The sequence below is a fragment of the Macaca fascicularis genome, chromosome 19, assembly GCF_037993035.2.
Source record: "Macaca fascicularis isolate 582-1 chromosome 19, T2T-MFA8v1.1".
Taxonomy (NCBI): Eukaryota; Metazoa; Chordata; class Mammalia; order Primates; family Cercopithecidae; genus Macaca; species Macaca fascicularis.
In genome coordinates, this window is record NC_088393.1 from 44520450 (window position 1) to 44540901 (window position 20452).

The 20452-nt window shown below is 39.3% G+C and overlaps 1 protein-coding gene and 1 long non-coding RNA gene across 36 annotated transcripts in view; one reads left to right on the forward strand and one right to left on the reverse strand.

Moving 5' to 3' along the window:
* ZNF569 (zinc finger protein 569) overlaps positions 1-20452 on the reverse strand; it is a 103647-nt gene that overhangs the window by 63263 nt on the left and 19932 nt on the right. For 24 of the 35 annotated variants that reach the window (XM_074023384.1, XM_074023383.1, XM_074023382.1 and 21 more), the window contains one exon: positions 12740-12797. In XM_074023384.1, the coding sequence (XP_073879485.1) occupies positions 12740-12797 (58 nt within the window). Of the gene's footprint in view, positions 1-12739; positions 12798-17648; positions 17755-20452 lie in introns of all 35 variants that reach the window. The other 11 variants (XM_074023369.1, XM_074023371.1, XM_074023372.1 and 8 more) reach the window with 1 other exon arrangement.
* Positions 213-8036, forward strand: LOC135968486 (uncharacterized). Its single transcript, XR_010583345.1, has 3 exons — positions 213-340; positions 5713-5944; positions 7739-8036. It is a non-coding gene; the product is annotated as an uncharacterized lncRNA (long non-coding RNA).

A 20452-nucleotide genomic window follows, 5' to 3' on the forward strand; every position in this document is an offset into this window, starting at 1 on the left:
GAGACCTACCTGGCCACGCCCACCGCAGGGCCACCATCATCGCCCTGGCCCAACCTCCACCCCTGCCGGTCTATATAAGGCATTACACTGCCACCAATAAACGAGACTTGATCAGGATACTGTCTTGTCTCCATTTCTCGTGTCTCTTGTCCCCCCGAGTTCCCACTCCCTCTTCTAGGGCCTACATTGACGATCCCACGGGACAGGACACGTGGCGCCTCAACGTGGAGCCTGGAAACGAGGGATTCCGTGAGGAAGAGGACGCGAAAGAATGGTCGACCGTCAAGCTGAAACTAAACTCCTCCGATCACCACGGGAACCTGCCGCGTCAGAATCGAAGGTAAGTGACGTGTCCGAAATGGGACAAGAATTAAGTCAACATCAAATCTATGTAGGACAATTAAAAGAGGCTTTAAAGATACGAGGAGTAAAGGTTAAAGGTAATGATTTGTTTAAATTTTTTGATTTTGTAAAAGACACTTGCCCTTGGTTCCCACAGGAAGGAACTATTGATATTAAAAGATGGTGTAGAGTAGGAGATTGTTTTCAAGATTATTATAATACTTTTGGGCCAGAAAAAATTCCTGTGACCGCCTTCTCTTATTGGAATCTCATTAAAGATTTGATAGATAAAAAGGAGGTCGATCCACAAGTCATGGCCGCGGTCGCTCAAACAGAACATATTCTAAAGGTTAGTTCCTGCTCTAACCTCACAAAGCCTCCGCAAGATACGGAGGAGGATCTCATTTCCCTTGAGAGCGATGATGAGGAAGTCAAGTCTCCTTCTGTAACAGATAAAGAAATGTTACACAAAAACAAACAGAAAAAATATCCAGTTTTACAAACACCTCAAAAAAAGGAAGAAACTAATAAGCCTGATCAATCAGACATAAATTGGGATGATTTAGAGGAAGAGGCGGCTAAATATCATAACCCCGACTGGCCTCCCTTTACTCCACGCCCGCCCCCATGTAATGGGACATGTAATGGGGCTTCTGCGCCCATTGTTATGGCAGTAGTACATCCGAAAGAAGAATTAAAACAAAAAATTGCTCAACTAGAAGAACAAATTAAACTTGAGGAGTTGCATCAATCATTGATAATTAGGCTCCAAAAATTAAAAACAGGAAATGAAAAGATACCTAACCCGGATGTTATGGAGGGTTCCCTGCGCCCACCTCAGCGGCCTGGACAGCATGTTCCAAGAGGGGGGTTAGTTGCTAGCCGACATAGAGAAGACTCCTCCCCCAAAGACATCTTCCCAGTTACTGAAACCACAGATGGGCAAGGACAAGCTTGGAGACATCATACTGGGTTTGATTTCACTATCATAAAAGAGTTAAAAACTGCTGCTTCTCAATATGGGGCTACTGCTCCATATACTCTCGCAATAGTGGAATCTGTAGCCGATAACTGGCTCACCCCTACAGATTGGAATACCTTAGGGCAGTTCTTTCTGGGGGAGATCATTTAATTTGGAAGTCAGAGTTTTTTGAAAATTGTAGGGACACAGCTAAAAGAAACCAACAGGCAGGAAACGGCTGGGATTTTGATATGTTAACTGGTTCAGGTAACTATGCAGACACTCAGGCCCAAATGCAATATGATCCTGGCTTGCTTTCACAAATCCAGGCAGCCGCTACAAAAGCCTGGAGGAAACTCCCTGTTAAAGGAGACCCAGGGGCCTCACTCACGGCAGTCAAACAAGGACCAGATGAGCTGTTCTCAGATTTTGTACATAGACTCATGACTACGGCAGGTAGAATTTTTGGAAATGCAGAAACGGGTGTAGATTATGTTAAACAGTTGGCATATGAAAACGCCAACCCCGCCTGCCAAGCGGCAATCAGACCTTATCAAAAGAAAACAGATTTAACAGGATATATTCGCCTTTGTTCAGATATTGGGCCCTCATATCAACAGGGTCTAGCAATGGCCGCCGCCTTTAGCAGTCAAACAGTAAGAGACTTCCTCAATAACAAAGGTAAAGATAAAGGGGGATGCTTTAAATGTGGTAAAAAAGGACACTTTGCAAAAGGTTGCCATGAAAACCAAAATAAAAATCCAGAAACAAAAATTCCAGGCCTTTGCCCAAGGTGTAAAAGAGGAAGGCACTGAGCCAACGAATGTAAATCTAAAACTGATAGTCAAGGAAATCCTTTATCGTCTCAGCAGGGAAATGGGGTGAGGGGCCAGCCCCAGGCCCCAAAACAAGCATATGGGGCGGTCAGCTTTGTTCCAGCCAGCAGCAACAATCCATTTCAAAACTTAGTAGAGCAACTCCAGGAAGTGCAGGACTGGACCTCAGTTCCACCTCCCACACAGTATTAACACCTGAGATGGGACCACAAACCTTAAATACAGGAATATATGGGCCTTTACCACCTGACACTTTTGGGCTACTCTTGGGAAGAAGTAGTGTCACCATGAAAGGTTTACAAGTCCTCCCTGGAGTTATCGATAATGATTATGAAGGAGAAATTAAAATCATGGCCAGAGCTATTAACAACATTATTACTGTCCCTCAAGGGGTTAGAATAGCACAGTTAGTTTTGCTACCCTTAGTTAAAACAGATAATAATATACAACACTCTAACAGGAATACAAAAGGTTTTGGATCGTCAAATATATATTGGGTGCAACCAATTACAAATCGAAAACCCTCTCTAACCTTATGGTTAGATGGTAAGGCATTTACTGGGCTAATAGACACAGGGGCCGATGTAACCATCATTAAACAAGAAGATTGGCCCTCTCATTGGCCTACCACAGAGACTTTAACTCACCTGAGAGGAATTGGACAAAGCAGTAATCCTAAACAAAGTTCTAAATACCTAACATGGACAGATAAAGAAAAAAATTCCGGCCTCATTAAGCCATTTATCATCCCTCACTTACCTGTTAATCTTTGGGGACGAGACCTGCTCTCCCAAATGAAAATTATAATGTGCAGCCCAAATGATATAGTTACTGCACAAATGCGAACTCAGGGATACACCCCTGGTAAAGGTCTTGGAAAAAAGGAAAACGGTATTCCACAGCCTATACCGGTCTCAGGACAACTTGATAAAAAAGGGTTTGGAAATTTTTAGCCCAGGCCATTGACATACCTGCACCCCAAAAGTGCGCTGACCCCATTACTTGGAAGTCAGATGAGCCCGTTTGGGTTGATCAGTGGCCTTTACTTAATGATAAGCTAAGTGCTGCCCAACAGTTAGTGCAGGAACAACTGCTAGCAGGACATATTACAGAAAGTAATTCCCCTTGGAGTACACCTATCTTTGTCATTAAGAAAAAATCTGGCAAATGGAGACTCTTATAAGATTTAAGAGCAGTAAATATCACTATGGTCCTTATGGGTGCCTTACAACCGGGACTGCCCTCACCAGTTGCGATTCCTCAAAAATATTTTAAAATCATTATTGACCTTAAAGATTGCTTCTTCACAATCCCCCTTCATCCTGCTGATCAGAAAAGGTTTGCCTTTAGTCTTCCATCTACAAATTTTAGGCAGCCAATGAAACGTTACCAATGGAGAGTCTTACCTCAGGGTATGGCCAATAGTCCTACCTTATGTCAAAAATATGTAGCCGCTGCCATAGAACCAGTCAGAAAAATATGGACACAAATGTATATTATACATTATATGGATGATATTTTAATAGCAGGACAAATTGGTGACCAAGTCTTACAGTGCTTTGCCCAACTCAAACAAGAGTTGACAACAGCCGGACTGCAAATAGCCCCAGAAAAAATACAACTACAAAATCCATATACCTATCTTGGTTTTCAAATTAATGGACCCAAAATCATTAATCAAAAGGCCGTTATACGTCGTGACCATCTAAAAACTTTAAATGATTTCCAAAAATTACTGGGAGACATAAATTGGCTTCGACCATACTTAAAACTTACCACAGGAGAGTTAAAACCTCTTTTCGATATATTAAAAGGAGACTCTAATCTGAAATCCCCCAGGTCCATTTCAAAAGAAGCATTAACGGCACTCCAACGGGTAGAAAATACCATTACAACACAATTTGTTACCAGTATTGATTATTCTCAGCCATTAATATTCATCATTTTTAACACAGCAATGACCCCTACTGGTTTATTCTGGCAAAACAATCCCATTATGTGGGTACACCTGCCCTCCTCCCCCAAAAAGGTTTTGTTGCCTTATTATGATGCCATAGCTGATCTAATTATCTTGGGAAGAGAAAACAGTAGAAAATACTTTGGAATAGAACCCTCTACCATTATACAGCCCTACACTCAATCACACATCCATTGGCTGTTACAAAATACAGAAGCCTGGCCAATTGCTTGCGCTTCTTACACTGGCACAATTGACAACCATTACCCACCTAACAAAGTCATTCAATTTTGCAAACTTCATGCGTTTGTATTTCCTCATATTACCAGTAAGGAACCTCTCAATGACGCATTACTAATTTTCACTGATGGATCTTCCACAGGACTCGCTGCTTACACCTACAATAATACAATTGTCAAATTCCAAACCACTTATACATCAGCTCAGCTAGTCGAATTACAAGCCATAATTGCAGCATTATCAGCTTTCCCTTGTCAGCCACTTAATATTTACACAGACAGCGTCTACCTGACTCATTCAATACCCCTCTTAGAGACCGTGCCGCAAATTAAACATATTTCAGACACAGCTAACCTATTTCTACAATGTCAACAACTTATTCAAAAAAGGACTACTCCCTTTTTCCTTGGACATATTAGAGCACATTCAGGATTACCGGGACCTTTAGCACAAGGTAATTCAACAGCTGACATGGCAACAAAAACCATAGCCACAGTCACTACAGACAATTTACAACAAGCACAAAAAGCACATGCCCTACATCATTTAAACGCCCAGACCTTAAGACTTATGTTTAAAATTACTAGAGAACAAGCCCGACAAATAGTTAAACAATGTGCCAACTGCATAACTTATTTACCCGTTCCTCATCTAGGAGTTAACCCTCGAGGACTCATCCCCAACGAAATTTGGCAAATGGACGTTACACATCACTCAGAATTTGGCCAACTAAAATATATTCATGTATGCATAGACACCTATAGTGGGTTCATTATTGCAACTCTCCAGACAGAAGAGGGCACCAAACATGTCATAACTCATTTATTACATTGCTTTTCCATCTTAGGTATACCCAAACAAATTAAGACAGATAACGGTCCTGGTTACATAGCCAAAACTTTCTTACAATTCTGCAACACCCTACAAATTAAACATATCACAGGCATTCCCTACAATCCCCAAGGACAAGGTATAGTAGAAAGGGCCCATCTGTCATTAAAAACTACTATCGAAAAAATAAAAGGGGGGAGCTGGTACCCCGTGAAGGGTACCCCCAGAAACATACTTAATCATGCCCTCTTTATCCTTAATTTTTTAAATTTGGACAGTCACGGAAAATCTGCTGCCGACCGTTTCTGGCATCCTGAATCTCAAAAACAGTTCGCAATGGTAAAATGGAAAGATCCACTCGATAATTCATGGCATGGCCCTGACCCAGTTTTAATTTGGGGAAGAGGCTCAGTATGTATTTTCTCACAAAAAAATGATGCAGCCAGATGGCTGCCCGAAAGATTGGTAAGACAAATGAATCATAACCATTGTCAATCCAGGGAAAACAATCCTCCCTGAGAAGTTTCTTCCCTTTTGTTTTTCAGAAAATGAAGCCCAACATGAGATTCTTTTGGAAAATAATCATTTTATATAACATAGTGACAGTCTATGCAGGTTTTGATGACCCTCGTAAAGCAATAGAACTAATACGAAAGCAACACGGCCAGCCTTGTGACTGCAGCGGGGGACAAGTATCTGAACCTCCGTCAGACAGAATCTTCCAAGTGACTTGCTCGGCCAAGACAGCTTACTTAATGCCAAACCAGCTATGGAAATGTAAGTCAACCCCAAGAGACACCTCCCCTAGCGGGCCGCTCCAAGAATGCCCCTGTAGTTCTTTCCAGTCCTCTGTACATAGTTCTTGCTACACCTCATATCAACAATGCAAATCAGGCAATAAAACATACTATACGGCTACGTTACTAAAAACACAAACTGGAAGTACCAGTGACGTACAAGTATTAGGATCCACCAATCAACTTGTACAATCTCCTTGTAACGGCCAAAAAGGACAGCCTGTTTGCTGGAGCACTACAGCCCCTATCCACATCTCTGATGGGGGAGGTCCATTAGACACCACAAGAATTAAAACTGTTCAGAAAAAAACTAGAAGAAATTCATAAAGCCCTGTATCCTGAAATTCAATATCACCCTTTGGCCCTGCCTAAGGTTAGAGATAACCTTATGATCGATGCTCAAACTTTTGATATCCTTAATGCCACTTAAAACTTACTCCAAATGTCCAATACAAGCCTTGCCCACGATTGTTGGCTTTGTCTAAAAATGGGTCCCCCTACTCCTCTCGCTATACCTAACTTTTCATTATCCTATGTCAATTGCACAGGTGAATCCTTGGTCAGTAACTCTTGTCCAATTATTTCTCCCCTCTTAGTTCAACCAATGAAGTTTTCTAACTCCTCTTGCCTCTTTTCACCCTCTTACAATAGCACTGAAGAAATCGATCTAGGCTACGTTGTATTCAACAACTGTACCTCCATAATCAATGTCACCAGCCCCTTGTGTGCTATAAATGGCTCGGTTTTCCTCTGTGGAAACAACATGGCATATACTTATCTACCCACAAATTGGACAGGGCTTTGTGTTCTAGCCACTCTTCTCCCCGACATTGATATCATCCCTGGAGATGAACCTGTCCCCATCCCCGCTATTGAGCATTTTATATATAGACCAAAACGGGCCATACAATTTATTCCCTTGTTGGCTGGACTGGGAATCACCACTGCATTTACAACAGGAGCTACAGGCCTAGGAGTCTCACTAACCCAATATACTAAATTATCCAATCAATTAATTTCAGATGTACAAACCTTATCCAGTACTATACAAGATCTACAAGATCAGGTAGACTCATTAGCTGAAGTAGTTCTCCAAAATAGAAGAGGTCTAGACTTACTAACAGCAGAACAGGGAGGGATCTGTTTGGCTCTACAGGAATGATGCTGTTTTTATGCTAACAAATGCGGGATCGTTAGAGATAAAATAAAGACCTTACAAGAAGAGCTAGAAAAACGCAGAAAAGACCTGGCCGCCAATCCGCTTTGGACTGGACTCCACGGACTTCTCCCTTATCTCCTACCATTTTTGGGTCCTTTACTTACCCTTCTACTCTTTCTCACTCTTGGGCCTATAATCCTTAATAAGCTTATGGCATTCGTCAGATGACAAATCGAGGCCTTCCAGGCCAAGCCTATACAGGTCCATTATCATCGCCTTGAGATGTCTGAACATGGTGAGTCTTATCTGCCCTTATAAGACCACCTCCCCTGTGAGCTGAACTGGACAGTCAATGACGGGTAAGAGGACACCACCCCCAATTGAGCCTAAGACAGGAGGGCCACCCTTGCTGCTGCCTAATCCCATGACGGGCTTAAAAGGTGGGGATGAGTTGACCCAACCTAAGACAGGCGCAGTTCCCGAGGGGCTATCTCTCTCATCATGAAATAATAAAAAAGGGGGACCTGTCCGGAGCTGCGTGGCCGGGCCATAGCAATTATAACTGACGACTGACGCCTGAGCTCTATACATTTCCACTTTATGCCTCCTCCCTAGATTTACTTTCTTCCCTGTTCTGCTGTCTCATATGCCAGTACAAAATGGCGCTGTTCCTGGTTCTTCATCACCAATTTTCCCGTGCCCGGGAAAATGATCAACTTACAGCGCAGGCGCCATCCCGCGCCCGGGAAAATTACCAACCAACGGCGCAGGCGCAACATGACGTCCAACCGAAGAAACCGAGACCTACCTGGCCACGCCCACCGCAGGGCCACCATCATCGCCCTGGCCCAACCTCTGCCCCTGCCGGTCTATATAAGGCATTACACTGCCAGCAATAAACGAGACTTGATCAGGATACTGTCTTGTCTCCATTTCTCATGTCTCTTGTCCCCCGGAGTTCCCACTCCCTCTTCTAGGGCCTACATTGACGATCTCGCGGGATGGGACAGATAATATAGCCAGAATAGGTTAAATCCACAGAGACAGAATACAGATTGGTGTTTGCCAGGGGCTAGGAGGAAGAGAGGGATAGGGGAACAGATGCTTAATGGGCATGGGGTTTTATTTTGAGGTGATAAAAATGTTACAGAACCAGATAGAGGTGGTGGCTGTACAACACTGTGAATGTACTAAAGGCCACTGAATTGTAGAATAATTTTAAATATGTATGTGAATTTCAGGTAAAAAAAAATAAGGTGAAATAAAAACAAAGAATTCAATGCTAGCAGACTGGCCTCATAAGAAACCCGGAAGGAAGTTATTCAGACTGAAAGGAAGTAGCAAAAAACAATTAAAATCCACATGAAAAAATGAAGAGCTCCAATAAAGCACTAAGCAGAATGCAGAGCACACAGTAGGCTCCGTAAGTATATATCAGCTGAACTAGTTTAATTTTCTTAGGTACTCTGCCCTGCATTGCTGGAGAAGTGAACCTTTTACTTGCAGATGAAGACTTAATGGTAACGAAAGAACAAATAAATGTGATATTCTTCTCTATGGGCTAATTTTCTTCTTTATCAATGCGCTTTATCACCAAGAATATCTCAAGACCTTCCATGGCCTTATTTTATACTACCTTGGCCTCTACTCAGCACTCACCGGCTCCAAACATGTTTAACCAGTATACTAGTTTTGAAGTACATAGTAATGTATGTTTCCTTATGCCTTCTACCTTTTCTCCTTTTAACTTTATTGAAAAAGGAAAGACAGAGGAGAAGATGAAAGGGGAAAATCCTCTCCTTCTTCTTACAGGCCTGGAATAGAGGGAAAAAAGGCTTTGAAGGTAGGGAGGTAAGCAGTTAAATATGTGCCTAGAACTCCCCACACTCCAAGGCATGAGTGTGAAATGGGAGAGAGGCAGTGAGTTAAGTGGGAAGAGTGTCATATCAAACTGAGAGAATAACTTCTAAGTAGCTTTCAGTTCCCATATAGCACAGACCCTGAGTAGGATGAAATAGGGTCATTTCAGAAGATAAGATGAGGCTGGGCATAGTGGCTCATGTCTGTAATCCCAACACTTTGGGAGGCCAAGAGGCAAGAAGATTGCTTGAGCCCAGGAGTTCGAGATCAGCCTGGGCAACATAGTGGGACCTTGTCTCTACAAATTTTTTTTTTTTCAAATTAACCAGGCATGGGGGCATGTGCCTGTACTCCCAGCTACTTGGGCTGAAGGTGGGAGGACTGCTTGAGCCAAGCAGGCAGAGGTTGCAGTGAGCTGAGATTGCGCCACTGCACTCCAGCCTGGGTGACAGAGTAAGACCCTGTTTCAAAAAAAAAAAAGGCAGAATGATCCTACATGCATGTGGTGGGGTTTAGGGGACTCAGGAAGCATCAAGAGCATGACAGAGATTCAGAAAGATCTACAGAGACAGCAAGAACCAAAGGAGGCCAGTTGATAAGGAGAGGTCCTTGGACCATCATTGAGCTGTGAAATACACCATAAATTCATCAGCCACTGAATGTACAGAAAAAGGAGCTAGCTAAATCATCTAGCACATAAAAAAGGAGCTAGCTAAATCATCTAGCACATACCCAAGCTATGAAGATCTTCCCTGTTATCTCAAACACCACCTTAACAGAGAACAGGGATACAGAAGAGAATCTAAATGACTAAATAATTGCCAAGAGAACAATTTGCTGATTGAACTAAGTTTTGAATCAGACTGCATTAAGATTAGTTTTTTCATTTTATCAATCAGAACTCAGAGGGGATAGCAGAGCGAGTTTATAAACACTCTGGGCTTCTTGGGGCTTCTACTTAGGGGACACGGAAATGAAAACATAAGCAAGTGAATAAGTGAGATAAAATATGATATTGATAAGTTAAGAAATGCAATAAAGGTAATGGGTTATGGAATGAATCAGATACTCTACTTTGAATTTAGTAACCAAAGACGACCTTGAGGAGGATGACATTTCAGCAGAAACCTGAATGAGAAAGAACCAGTCATATAAATATCTAGGGTAGGAACATTTAAAAGCATGTTCAGAGTTCCTGAGGCAGGATAAACTTGGTCTGTTCAAAGCGGGGAAAGGTTAGTGAGGCTGAAACATAGTGAATGGGGGAGAATGTAGCACAAGATAATGGTGAAGACATGGACAGAAGGCATACCAAGAAGGGCTTTGTAAGGGACATTATTCCACATGTAAAGGAAAGCCACTAGATGGTATTAAGCAGATAAGTCATAATAAAACCTGAGGTTTAAATTATCACTTTGGTTGTTCTATGGAGAATGGACTATAGATGGTCAGGAGTGGATACAGGGAGATTAGTAGGCAGTTGCCAGAGTAGTTCCAGGTAAGAAATGAAGGGACATGCATTATAAGATCCATGGAAATGTTGATCAGAGAATATAATAACATTCAGCAATGAGATTAACTGAACTACAACTAGATGCAACAATTTAACATGGATGAATCTCACAAACATAGTATTAAACAAAAGAAGCCAGATACAGAATGCATAGAATATATAAAGTTAAAAGACAGGGAGAAACAATTTATGGTGATAAACACTGAACACTCCTGGGGTGCGGGTGATAACTAGGTAGGTATAGAAAAGCTATCCTAGAGTGCTAGGGTAATTCTGTATTTCTTCGTTGAGTGTGTGCACTGTGTTACACAGGTGTGTTCATTTTGAAAATTAACTGTGTGTGCCTGAGGAAGAAACCAGAGATATACAGAAACTGGTAGATAAAAATACATGGTCGGCCAGGCGTGGAGGCTCACGCCTGTAATCCCAGCCTTTGCGAGGCGGGCGGATCACCTGAGGTCAGGAGTTGGAGACCAGCCTGACCAACATGGTGAAACCCCATCTCTACTAAAAATATAAAATTAGCCGGGCATGGTGGTGCACACCTGTAATCCCACTATTCAGGAGGCTGAGGCAGGGGAATTGCTTGAACCTGGGAGGCAGAGGTTGCAGTGAGCCGAGATGACATCACTGTACTCTACCCTGGGCAACAAAGTGAGACTCAAAAACAACAACAACAACAACAACAACAACAACAACAACACGGTAAAAGAAAGGTATATCTCAGAAGAGCAAAGCTTTGAGCTGAGGGTAAAAAGTAAAATATGTTCAGTATCTGAGAGGGTAGGATAAATCTGAAAGGAAATCACAAGTATTCACAGAATATCAAGTGTACTAGGTGGTGTTCTAGGTACTGGAGATACAGCAGTAAACAAAGTAAAACACACTCTCTGCTCATTCTAGTGGTTAAAATTTTAAGAATTTACCAGAAATGATTACAGTGTGGCTCAATCAGCAGCAAATGCCCATTGAAAAAGATAGTTACATAGGGTCATTTGAAAGACACACATCCCACCTCTTTCTCAAGATAGTCTAGTTTTCTCTCTTTAAATTTATGGGCCAGGCACAGTGGCTCACATCTATAATCCCAGCACTTGGGAGGCCAAGGCAGGTAGATCACTTGAGGTCAAGAGTTTGAGACCAGCCTGGCCAACATGGTGAAACCCCATCTGTACTAAAAATACAAAAAAAAAACCCCACAAAAATTAGCCAGGAGTGCTGGGGGGTGCCTATAATCCCAGGTACAACAGAGGCTGAGGCAAGAGAATCACTTGAACCCGGGAGGCGGAGGCTGCAGTGAGCTGAGATTGTGCCACTGCACTCCAGCTTGGGCAACAGAGCAAGACTCCATCTCAAAAACTAAATAAATATAAGTAAATAAATAAATTTATATACGACATGCATAGAGTAATGTGGTAAAATGGACTAGTCTTAAGCATACAATCTGATAAATTTGTATACATTTGTAGACATGGGTACCTACAAGTCAAACACAGAACATTTTCAGCCCTCCAAATTTCTTCATGCTGTTTCACAGTAAATACCCTCTCAGAGGTAACCAGTATTCTGACTTCTATCACAATAGATTAGTTTTGCCCATTTTCAACTTCATATGAATGGAACCCTACGATATATACTTTTTTGTTTCTGCCTTCTTTCATTCTATGTTTGTGTAATCTATCCATGTTGGTTGTTGTGTGTGGCAGTCATCTGTTCTTTGTTATTGTTAAGTAGTATTCCACTGTGTGAAATACTGTAATTTATTCCTTTTTCTGTTAATGTTCACTTGCATTCTTTCTAATGCTGGGCTATTTTGATAGTTACACTTTATTTTGTCCTTGATCAAAAGAGAACATCAAAAGAGCTAGGTTTATCAACTACAAGAGGTAACACTAAAATGTTTTCATTGACTTCTAGGTATCAATGAAAAGCTTATTTCTGTTAGAAAATGTTGATTTTTTTATTGTTACATACAATGAAAATGATGTAACAAATTTTTGCTCTGGTTTTCTTTACCTATGAAAAGGAAATTTAAATTTGATGCCCAACTTTAATCTCTCTGAATGAATTTCATAAAATACCCACATTTTAACTCTTCCCTAGTTTTAATCGTTCAACTCTATTTCCCCTGAAAATATGTTTTATGTATATAGGCCTTTATAATTTACTGTATGAATTACTGTAATCCCCTTAAATTGCATTAGAGAGTAAGGCAAGAAACAAATACACTATTTAATATTTACCTGGGACTCAGTCATTTCCTCTTCTTTCTGGGAAGGGATGGGGCCTGCAGAAGTCGAGCTGGGGAAGAGAATAAAACTCATTAAAATAGGCCTGGCTTGTAGTTTCAGAAATATGCACACACAGAGTGGATTAAAGGTCACCCTGTAGTGGAATGATAATTAAATCTATCAGAAATGCCAAGAATATTCACACCACAAATGTTCTTAATAGGTGTGAGGATGGTTGGAATAATCATGCAGAGTTTGGGCATAGAGTGGATAGAAACGGGTGCATATGTGGGAGCTCTGTATCAGAGAATACATGTAGCATTATGAAGGCATATATCCAGGAAAATTATGAAACTGACAAAACACCTAAAGTATTTTAATGTATTGAGACATTTAAGACAGTAATAATTAGCAATTAAGAAAGAATTAAGTAGCAATTTAAAAGAATTTAAAAGGTGATATAATTATATCTTGAGGAACAAATAAAAAGTTTGTATGTGTGAGTAATGTGTATCAGAGGTACTGATGGTAAGAGAGTTAAATCCATACTTTTCCCTAGCCACAGCAATCAGACAAGAGAAAGAAATAAAGGGCATCCAAATTGGTAAACAGGAAGTCACACTGTTGCTGCTGCTGACATGATTGTATACCTAGAAAACCCTAAAGATTCATCCCCAAAGCTCCTAGAACTGGCAATTGAATTCAGCAGTTTCAGGACACAAAATTAATGTACACAAATCAGTAGCCCTGCTATATGCCAACAGCAACTAAGCTGAGAATCAAATCAAGAACTCAACCCCTTTTACAATAGCTGCCAAAAAAATAAAATACTTAGGAATGTACTTAACCAAGGAGGTAAAAGACCTCTGTAAGGAAACTACAAAACACTGCTGAAAGAAATCAGATAACACAAACAAATGGAAACACATCCTGTGCTCATGGATGGGTAGAATCAATATTGTGAAAATGACCATACTGCCAAAAGCAATCTACAAATTTGACACAATTCCCATCAAGATACCACCATCAATCTAGGCAGAACTAGAAAACACAATCCTAAAATTCATATGGAACCAAAAAAGAGCCTACAGCCAAAGCAAGACTAAGCAAAAAGAACAAATCTGGAGGCATTACATTATTTGACTTCGAACTATAAGACCATAGTCACCAAAACAGCATGGTAGTGGTATAAAAACAGGCATACAGACGAATGGAACCGAATAGAAAACCCAGAAATAAAGCCAAATACTTACAGTCAACATATCTTCGACCAAACAAACAAAGACATAAAGTGAGAAAAGGAAACCCTATTTAACAAATGGTTTCAGGATAATTGGCAAGCCATATGTAGAAGAATAAAACTGGGGCCGGGCACGGTGGCTCACTCCTACAATCCCAGTACTTTGGGAGGGCAAGGCAGGTGGATCACGAGGTCAGGAGATAGAGACCATCCTGGCTAACAAGGTAAAACCCCGTCTCTACTAAAAATACAAAAAAATTAGCCAGGCGTGGTGACGGGCACCTGTAGTCCCAGCTACTTGGGAGGCTGAGGCAGAAGAATGGCGTGAACCTGAGAGGCAGAGGTTGCAGTGAGCCAAGATCACGCCACTGCACTCCAGCCTGGGCAACAGAGACTCCATCTCAAAAAAAAAAAAAAAAAAAAGGAAGAATGAAACTGGATCCTCTGGATCCTCATCTCTCACCTTATACAAAAATCAACTCAAGATGGATCAAAGACTTAAATCTAAGACCTGAAACCATAAAATTTCTAGAAGATAACATTCAAAAAACCCTCATAGACATTGGCTTAGGCAAAGACTTTATGACCAAGAACCCAAAAGCAAACACAACAAAAACAAAGATAAACAGATGGGACTTAATTAAACTAAAAAGCGTCTGCACAGCAAAATAATCAGCAAAGTAACCCACAGAATGGGAGAAAATCTTTGCAGTCTATACATCCAACAAAGGATTAATACTCAGAATCTACAAGGAACTCAAACAAATCAGCAAGAAAAAAACAATCCCATCAAAAAGTGGGCTAGGACATGAATAGACAATTCTCAAAAGAAGATATACGAATGGCCAACGAACATATGAAAAAATACTCAACATCACTGATTATCAGGGAAATGCAAACCATACCACCATATGATATTTTACTCCTGGAAGAATGGCCATAATCAAAAAATCAAAAAATAATAAATGTTGGCATGGATGTGGTGAAAAGGGAACACTTTCATACTGTTGGTAGGAATGTAAACTAGTACAACCACTATGGAAAACAGTGTGGCGATTCCTTAAAGAACTAAAAGTATATCTACCATTTCATCCAGCAATCCCACTCCTGGTATTTACCCAAAGGAAAAGAAGTCATTATAGGAAAAATATACTTGCACATGCATGTTTATAGCAGCATGATTTGCAATTCCAAAAATATGGAACCAGTCTAATGGAACAAAATATTGGCATAAAAACAGTGAATTTTACTGTATACAAATAGAATTCAACCAGGATGTGAATTCTGGGAGGTGGAATCTAAAATAGAATGTAGAATATGACACATTAATTTAACTGTACTACATAAGAGGTTTATTGTAGATTCTTTGGCATTTTCTACTTAATTATGTTGTCTGCAAATAGAAACAGTTATATTCCTTCCTTTTCAATCTTTATGTCTTTTATGTACTTCTTTTCCCTTATTGCACTGGCTAGAACTTCCAGTACAATAGTGACTATTATAATAGTAGTAAGAGAGGACATTCTTGCATTGTTCCCAGTCTTAGAGATAAAGCATTCAGTATCTCACCATTAACTGTAATGTAGTTCTAGGTTTTCTGAAGATGCCCTTTAGTAAAGGTTGTTCCCTTCAATTCCTAGTTTGCTGAGGAGTTGCTTTGTTTTTTGTTGTTAACATGAATGAATGTTGACTTTTGTCAAGTGCTTTTCTGCATCTACTGAGATAACAGTCATATGTTTATTCTCTTATTACAGTCAACTATAGTAATTGATTTTCAAAGGATGAGCTGGAAATTCATCTCATATTCCCAAGGTGAACCCTATTGTGATATACTTTTTTTATATTGCTAGATTCAATTCACCCAAATACTGTTGAGGATTTTTGTTTCTAACTCCATGAGGAATACTAGTCTGTAGTTTTCTTGTAATATCTTTGGCTTTGGTATCTGGGCAAAGCTGGCCTCATAAAATGAGTTGAAAAGTGTTCCTCCTCTTCTGCATTCTGGAAAAGTTTGTATGGAATCATTAGAATTTCTTCCGTAGATGTTTAGTATTTCACCTGGGAAATTATCTGGTTGTGGAGTTTCCATTTTGGAAGTTTTTAAATCACAAATTCAATTTCATGAATAGATATATAACTATTCAAGTTATTTCTTGTCTGAATTTTGGTAGTTTATGTCTTTCAAAAAATTTGCTCATTCATCCAAGTTGTCAAATTCACAGGTATGGAGTTGTTTGCAGTATTCTTTTATTATCCTTTTCAAATCTGTGGGGGTGAGTGTGACACCCTATCTTTCATTCCTGATATTAGCAATTTGTTTCTTTTTTTCAACTTTTATTGAGCTTTTCAAAGAACGAGCTTTTAGTTCACTGATTTTTCTCCATTATTTTTGGTTTCAAATTGTACTGAATTATGCTGTAATCTTTAATATCCCCTTCCTTGTTTGTTTTGAGTTTAGTTTGCTTTTTTTCCCTCTAGTTTGTTAAGGCAGAAGTGTAGTAATGATTTTTCTAATTATTTATATAATTTAATGCAACAAACTTCCCTCTAAGCACTAATTTAGCTGCTTCCCACATATTTTGGTGTGCTGTATTTCCATTTTCTTTCAAATTATTTTTTAATTTCCTATAATGTTTCTTCTTTGACTCATGGACTATTTAGAAGTGTGTTTAATTTTGAAATATCTGGAGATTTTCCAGATACCTTTTTGTTCTTCACTTCTAGTTTTATTCTGCTATGTTCTGAGAATAGACCTTGAATGACTTTTATGTCTTTAAAATTCTTGAGATTTCTATTATGGCCCCAAATATGATCTATGTTGGTGAATGTCTATGTGCACTTGAGGAAGACATGTATTCTGCTGTTGTTTAGAGTGTTCTATACACGTCATTGACATTTGAACACTGAAAAAGTTGACATTCAATACTTGAATGTTGGTTGATAATGTTGTTTTGGAGTCTTCTGTAACCTTTCTGATATTCTGCTTTCATGTTCTATTGATTCCTGAAAGAGGAGTTTTAAGTCCCCAACTATAATTGTGCATGTGTCTATTTCTCCTTTCAGTTCTGTCAGTTTTTGCCTCATGTATCTTGAAGCTGTGTTGTTAGCTGCATACACATTTATGATTGTTGTGTCTTCTTACTAACTCCTAGAGCATTACGTTTCTTCATCCCTGATTAAATCCCTTGTTCTAAACTTTGTCTAATATTAAAGTTGTTTCCTGGTTTTTTTTTTTTTTTTGGTTAGTATTTTGTGGTAGTTTTTCCTATGTCATTTGCTTTTAATACACTTATTTATCTTTATATTTAAAATGGGTATCTTAGGCTACTCCACCTTGTAGTCTGGTAGTTAAAATGGGTTTCTTGTAAAACAGCATTTAGATGAATCTTGCTCTTTTATTCAATGTGATAAGCTCTATCTGTAACTGGTGCATTCAGAATGATATTAAAATTGATTACTGATACAGCTGGATTAAGATGTATCATCTTCTTAGCTGTTTTCTATTTGCTCCTTTGTTCTTTTTCGCTCTCCTTCCCCCACTTTTCTCCTTTGGTTTCGTTTAATTGCACATTTTTTATTATTCCATTTTATCTCCCACTTAGTCATTGTGTATGTCCTTTTAACGTACTGTTGGATATGGTTTTCTAGTATTTTGTTGGGGACTTTTGCATCTGTACTCACCAGGAATATTGCCCTGCAGTTTTCCTGTGTCTCTGTCTTGCTTTGGTATCAGGATAATGCTGGCCTCGTAAGATGAGTATGGAACTGGTCCCTCCTCTTCAATATTCTGAAAGATTTTGAGAAGGATTTCTATTAATTCATCTTTAAATGTTTGGTTGAATTCACCAGTGAAGCTGTGTGGTCCAGGCCTCTGCCGTTAGCAGGTTTTTGATTCCTGATTCACACTAGTTATAGGTCTGTTCAGACTTTTTATAATATTTCTTCGTGATCTAATCTTGGTAGTTTGTATGTTTCTAGGAATTTATTTATTTATTCTAGGTTATCCAGTTTGTTGACATATAATTCTTCACAGTTTTTTCTTAAGATCCTTTTTACTTCTGTGGCATCAGCTGTACATAGTTTTTTCTTAAGATCCTTTTTATTTCTGTGGCATCAATTATATTGTCTCTTCTTTCAATTCTGATGTTATTTATTTGAGTCTTCTCTATTTTTTTCATAGTTTAGGTAAGGGTTTGTCAATTTATCTTTTCAAAATACCAACTGTTAGTTTCTTTTCTTTCTTTCTTTTTTTTTTTTTTTTGAGTCAGAGTCTCGCTCTGCTGCCCAGGCTGGAGTGCAGTGGCGCCATCTTGGCTCACTGCAAGCTCTGCCTCCCGGGTTCACACCATTCTCCTGCCCCAGCCTTCCAAGTAGCTGGGACTACAGGCGCCCGCCACCACGCCTAATTTTTTAAAAATATTTTTAGTAGAGACGGGGTTTCACCGTGTTAGCCAGGATGGTCTCAATCTCCTGACCTCGTGATCCACCTGCCTTGGCCTCCCAAAGTGCTGGGATTACAGGCGCGAGCCACCGCACCCAGCCCAAAATACCAGCTATTAGTTTCTATCACTTTTCTATTTAATTTATGCTTTCATTTCCTTTATTTCCTTCCTTCTGCTAACTTTGGACTTAGTTTGCTCTTCTGATTCTAGTTCCTTGAGATGTAAAGTTAGTTGTTTATTTGAGATCTTTCTTCTTTTATCAATGTAAGAGCTTATCCATACGAATTTACCTCTCAGTACTGCTTTTGCTGCAATTTATAAGTTTTGGTATGTTATGTTTTTGTTTGCCTCAAGATATTTTCTAATTCATTTTTTATTTCTCTTTTGACCCAATGGTTATTCAAGATTCTGTTCGTTTCAATATGTTTGTGGATTTCTTGGTTTTCCTTGTTATATTTATTTCTGGTTTCATTCTACTGGGGTCAGAAAAGATATTTGGTATGACTTAGATATTTTTAAAATTTTTAACATTTGTTTTGTGATCTAATATGTGATGCATTATGGAGAAACCTCCATGTGTAGAGAAAAATAATATATATTCTACAGCTGTTGGGTAGAAAGTTCTATATATGGCCAGGCATGGTGGCTCATGCCTGTAATCCCAGCACTTTGGGAGGCCGAGGCAGGCGGATCACCTGAGGTCAGGAGTTTGAGACCAGCCTGGATAACATGTTGAAACCCTGTCTCTACTAAAAATACAAAAATTAGCCAGGCATGGTGGTGGATGCCTGTAATCTCAGCTACTCGGGAGGCTGAGGTAGGATAATCACTTGAACCCAGGAGGCAGAGGTTGCAGTGAGCCGAGATCAATGCCACTGCACTCCAGCCTGAGTGACAGAGCAAGACCCATCTTAAAAAAAAAAAAAAAAAAGTTCTGTATATGTCTATTAGATCCATCAGGTCTACAGTGTTATTCAAGTCAAATGTTTCCTTACTGATCTGTCAGGAAGTTCTGTCCATTATTAATCGACAGAAAGTGGGATACTAAAGTCTCCTATTATATTGCATTGCTGTATATTTCTCCCTTCAATTTTGCCAATGTTTCTTTTACATATTAGATATCCTGGTGTTGGGTGCATATACATTTATAATCATTCTATGGTCCCAGTGGGTTGACCCTATTATCATTATAAAATGTGCTTCCTTGTCTCTTGTGACAGTTTTTTACTTAAATCCTATTTTATCTGATATACGTATAGCTACTCTGCTCTCTTTTGGTTACCATTTGCATGGATAATCTTTTTCCATCCCGCACCTTCAGCCTATGTGTACCCTTAAGATCTGAAGTGAGCTTCTTGTAGACAGCATATAGTTGGGTCTTGTTTATATATCCATTCAGCGACTCTATGTTTGTTGATTGGGGAGTTTAATGTGCATTTACTACAATTATTGCTAGGGAAGAACTTACTATTGCTATTTTGTTAGTTGCTTTATGTTAGTCTTCTTCCTTCATCTTTTCCACTGTTGCAGTCTCCCTTTGTGTTTTGTTAGTTTTTTGTATTGATATGCTTTGACTTCTTTCTCTTTTGTGTAGCCTCTATGGGTACTTTCTGGCATATGTGGTTAGTGTGGGGCTTACATAAAATATAGATATAATAGTCTTTTTAAAGCTGATAACAAACTTCAATCACATACAAAAACTCTGCATTTTAAATTCTTCTGCCCAAATTTTGTTATAATTGTCACAATTCACATCTATTCACAGTGTATCTTTTAACGTATTTCATATCTATTTTTAATACTTTCGTCTTTTAACTTTTATAGTAGAATTAAAAGTTATTTACCCACTACAATTATGGTAATGCAGTATTCTGTGTTTACATATATATTTACCTTTATCAATGAGCTTCATACTTTTCCATACTGTCTTTTTGCTGTTTGGTGTTTTTTCATTTCTATTTGAAAACTCCCTTTGGCATTCTTTATAAGGCAGGTCTAGTGGTGATGAATTTCCTCAGCTTTGGTTTGGGAAAGTCTTTCTCT